Raw genomic sequence first — 4,370 nt, 5'->3', positions numbered from 1 at the left:
AAAAAAAATAAATAAAATAAAATAAAATAAAAAAAATAAAAATGAGCCCGGCGTGGTGGTGGGCACCTGTAGTCCCAGCTACTCTGGAGGCTGAGGCAGGAGAATGGCATGAACCTGGGAGGCAGAGCTTGCAGTGAGCCGAGATCGCGCCACTGCACTCCAGCCTGGGCGACAGAGCAAAACTCCATCTCAAAAAAAAAAAAACAAAAAAAAAATTGTATCAGCGTAGTGGCAGCACACTGCCAGGGCTCAGTAAACGCCAGCTGCTATGACTGTCATTAGGAACAGGCCCAGTCTCTCTGATGGCCTGGATGATGCACCAACAGCACCCTGCTGCCTGCTACCTCTCCTTCCTCCCATAGCTGGCAATCCCAGAGACACCAAGGAGCACTCTCACCTACCGGGGGCTGGTGCATAGCTCCTTGAGGCAGGGGAAGGTGTGGATGGTACGCCTGCGTTCCCGCTTCTCCCGGAGCACTTGCAGCTGCTCCAGGCCTCTTAGTTGCTCCACCTGGGCCTGCAGCTCCTCCACCTGGGCCTGGAGGCGCTCAATGGTCTCCGTCAGCCTGGGGGTGGGGCAGTGGACACACAGGGACTTTAAGGGGATGGGGCCAGTTTGCCTCATGGCAGCCCTGGCTCCCTGAAGATGGAGGGATGTTGGATAGGAGGTAGACAGGTACCCTTGAGCCGCTGTCTGGTCCTGAGGTAGGGTGGGGAATTCTCTGCATGCCCAAGGACCCGCCCTTCTTTTATGCCTCTCAGACGAGCTGATGACTTCTCCTCTGTGCCAACTTAGTTCCTTGTCACTCCTCTATCACTTATTGTCCTGCACTGCCATAAAATATTTACATGCCTGCCTTCTCTTCCAGGCTATGAGGTCTTATAGGGCAAGACAATGTCTTTGTTTCCCCATCGTTGCATCCCCAGTGTATAAAAAAGAGCCTAGCGCATAGTTGGTGCTTAAGGCAAGGTTGTGGCCTGAATGTTAAACCACACAAAATCCACAAGGACAAGCTCACTCCCATCCCCGGTTCCTAGGGAGACATGCACAAGTCACACCCATCAGTCTATGGGCTCCTGTGTACACACAGCCCTGGGGCTCTCCCTCGCCCGCCCCCCGGCCCTCAGCTGGGCCCTCACCCATGGATCTTCTGCTGGGCGGCCTTGCTCTCCAGCACCAGCCTGTGGTTGGTTAGCTCCAGGTCCCGGGCTGTCAGGTCCAGCTGCTCATAGACTTTGGCGTGCTGCTCGTTCACGTGCCGCAGCGTGTCCAGCTGCTTGGTTAGGTACTGGGGGTGGAAGCACATTGAGTAACCTTTTGGAATTGAGCAGGGGCAAATGTCTCTGCCTAGACCCTCCTCCTACTTCTTTTTTTGTCTTTTTTCTTTTCTTTTCTATTTTTTTTTTGAGACAGAGTCTTGCTGTGTTGCCCAGGCTGAAGTACAGTGGCATGATTTCGACTCACTGCAACCTCTGCCTCCTGAGTTCAAGTGATTCTCCTGCCTCAGCCTCCTGAGTAGCTGGAACTATGGGTGCCCGCCACCATGCCTGGCTAATTTTGGTATTTTTAGTAGAGACAGGGTTTCACCATATTGGCCAGGCTGGTCTTGAACTCTTGACCTCAAGTGATCTGACTGCCTCTGCCTCTCAAAGTGCTGGGATTATAGGTGTGCGCCACCACCCCAGCCTCTTTTTTTTTTTTAAGCTTCTAAAATCTTTTTTATTTTATTTATTTATTTTTAAGACAGGGTCTTGCTCTGTTGCCTAGGCTGGAGTGCAGTGGCACAATCACAGCTCACTGCAGCCTCAACCTCCAGGCTCAAGCGATCCTCACCTCATCCTCTCAAGTAGCTGGGACCACAGGCGCATGCCACCATAGCCAGCTAATTTTTGTATTTTTTGTAGAGACAAGGTTTCACCATGTTGCCTGGGCTCAAGTATTTCACCCACCTTGGCCTCCCAAAGTGCTGGGATTACAAGCATGAGCCACCACGCCCAGCCTCTTCTCCCCTTCTAAGGACAAGTTTGCTTTGATGTATTTGTCTTCAGCTGAGTGGGGCTTAAAAATGGTGGTTCAGGCTGGGCATGGTGGCTCATGCCTGTAATCCTAGCATTTTAGGAGGCTGAGGTGGGAGGATCACTTGAACTCAGGAGTTAGAGACCAGCTTGGGCAACATGGTGAGACTTGGTCTCTATTTAAAAAAACCCACAAAACTGGCGGTGCAATAGGGCTGCCTGAGATAGCTGTGCTATCCTTGTACAGGATAGCACAGTTGTGCACTATACCAGGCTATTGGGCTAAGGCTGTGTCTGATAAGCCGGCACCTTATTCTAAGTTGCATAAAGTCACACACAGGCCAAGGGGCCCTTGAGGGGTGTGGGCAAGCACATGCAGGGCCCTCACCTCGATCTCCTGCACCTGTTCCTCATTGGTGGAGTACATCTGCTGCAGGGACCCCTCCAGCTCCTTGTTCCTCTCCAGCAGAGTCTTCCCCAGCTCTGCAGCTAGGTGCAAGTCTAGGATAGGAGAAACATGAGCATGAGAACAAAGGCAGAGGATGCCCATTCATGTTCCGAGCATCTACTCTAGGTGATCCCAACGTAACCAAGACACCAGGAGCCTCCAGGCCTGGGAGGAGAGGTAAGCCAGGAGCTAAGCCTTTGCACTGTTACTTCTGCCTGGAATGTTCTTTCCTGACACTTCCAGGACTTGCTCCCTCTTCTCCTTCAAGTCTGTGCCTGTCACTTTCTCTAGATCTTTCCCCAATCACTTGGTTCAGTCACACTGTTCCCTGCCCTGCAGTCTCTCTCCCGCTTCATCTTTCTCCTTAGCACTTAGCACCATCTAATTTCCCAAGCAAGTTCCTCCTTTATCTTTTTCAGCTCCCCCAACTAACTGTGAGCTCATGTGGCAGTTTTTTTTTTTTTCTTTTAAGGGATGGGGCCCAGGCTGAGGTGCAGTGAGTATTTACAGGTGTGATCGTATGTGCTGCAGCCTTGAGCTCCTGGGCTCAAGCAATCTTCCTCCCTCCCTCAGCCTCCCAGGGCAACATAGTGAGATCTCACCTCTATTAAAAAAAAAAAAAAAAAAAGGGTGGCACAATACTGCTGCCTGGGATAGGATCCCTTGAGCCCAGGAGCTCAAGGCTAAAGCGTATATGATCATGCCTGTGAAGAGGCATGGGACTATAATACTGGTTGCTGGGACTACAGGAGTAGTATTTTTTTTTTTTTTTGAGACAGAGTTTTGCTCTTCTTGCTCAGGCTGGAGTGCAATGGCGCGATCTTGGCTCACTGCAACCTCCGCCTCCCAGGTTCCCGCCAACCATTCTCCTGCCTCAGCCTTCCAAATAGCTGGGACTACAGGCGCCGGCCACCATGCCTGGCTAATTTTTTGCATTTTTAGTAGAGATGGGGTTTCACCGTGTTAGCCAGGATGGTCTCGATCTCCTGACCTCATGATCCACCCTCCTCGGCCTCCCAAACTGCTGGGATTACAGGCGTGAGCCACAGTGCCTGGCCCTTTTCTTTTTTTTCCTAAAATCTTTTTTATGCCGGGATTATAGGCACCCACTACCATGCCCGGCTAATTTTTTGTATTTTCAGTAGAGATGGGGTCTTACCACGTTGGCCACACTGGTCTTGAACTCCTGACCTCAGGCCTCCCAAAGTACTGGGATTACAGGCGTGAGCCACCACACCCGGCTTAAAATTTTTAAATTTTTTTTGTAGAGACAGGGTCATGTTATATTGCCCAGGCTAGTCTCGAACTCCTGGCCTCAAGCGACCCTCCTACCTTGACCTCTCAAAATGCTAGTATTACAGGCATGAGCCACCGCACCTGGCAGGGCAGGGATTTTTATGTTTTGCTCATGAATATCCCCAGGGCCTAGGACAGTATCTAGCACAGAGTCAGTGCATAATTTGTCTTTTTGGAAGAACGAGTGAGTGAGAAGAGCATGGACGGACATAGGGGCCAGGTGCCGTGGAGTGATGGGCAAGGGAGAGCTCCACTGTCCCCGGGAGGCTCAGGCAAACGGGCAGCTTTTGAGTCGGACTTTGAAGGATGGATAGGAGGCCGGGTGCGGTGGCTCACGCCTGTAATCCCAGCACTTTGGGAGGCCAAGGTGGGAGGATCACTTGAGGTCAGGAGTTCAAGACCAGCCAGGCCAACATGGTGAAATCCTATCTCTACTACAAATATAAAAATTAGCCCGGTGTGGTGGCACAAGCCTGTAATCCCAGCTACTTGGGAGGCTGAGGCAGAAGCATCGCTTGAACCCAGGAGGAGGAGCTTGCAGTGAGCCGAGATCGTGCCACTGCACTCCAGCCTGAGTGACAGAGCGAGACTCCATCTCAAAAAAAAAAAA

At 51.4% G+C, this 4,370-nt stretch overlaps 1 protein-coding gene across 1 annotated transcript in view; it reads right to left on the bottom strand.

The window, feature by feature from the left end:
- Positions 1-4,370, bottom strand: part of LOC108537434 (cerebellar degeneration-related protein 2-like) — a 16,935-nt gene that overhangs the window by 2,827 nt on the left and 9,738 nt on the right. Inside the window, 3 exon segments of the mRNA XM_017884905.1 lie at positions 402-566; positions 1,141-1,289; positions 2,405-2,517. Coding sequence (XP_017740394.1) covers positions 402-566; positions 1,141-1,289; positions 2,405-2,517 — 427 coding nt within the window.

The sequence above is a fragment of the Rhinopithecus bieti genome, unplaced genomic scaffold (genome assembly GCF_001698545.2).
Source record: "Rhinopithecus bieti isolate Rb0 unplaced genomic scaffold, ASM169854v2 scaffold_13400, whole genome shotgun sequence".
NCBI classification, from domain to species: Eukaryota; Metazoa; Chordata; class Mammalia; order Primates; family Cercopithecidae; genus Rhinopithecus; species Rhinopithecus bieti.
This window is presented reverse-complemented; position numbering and strand designations above follow the sequence as displayed.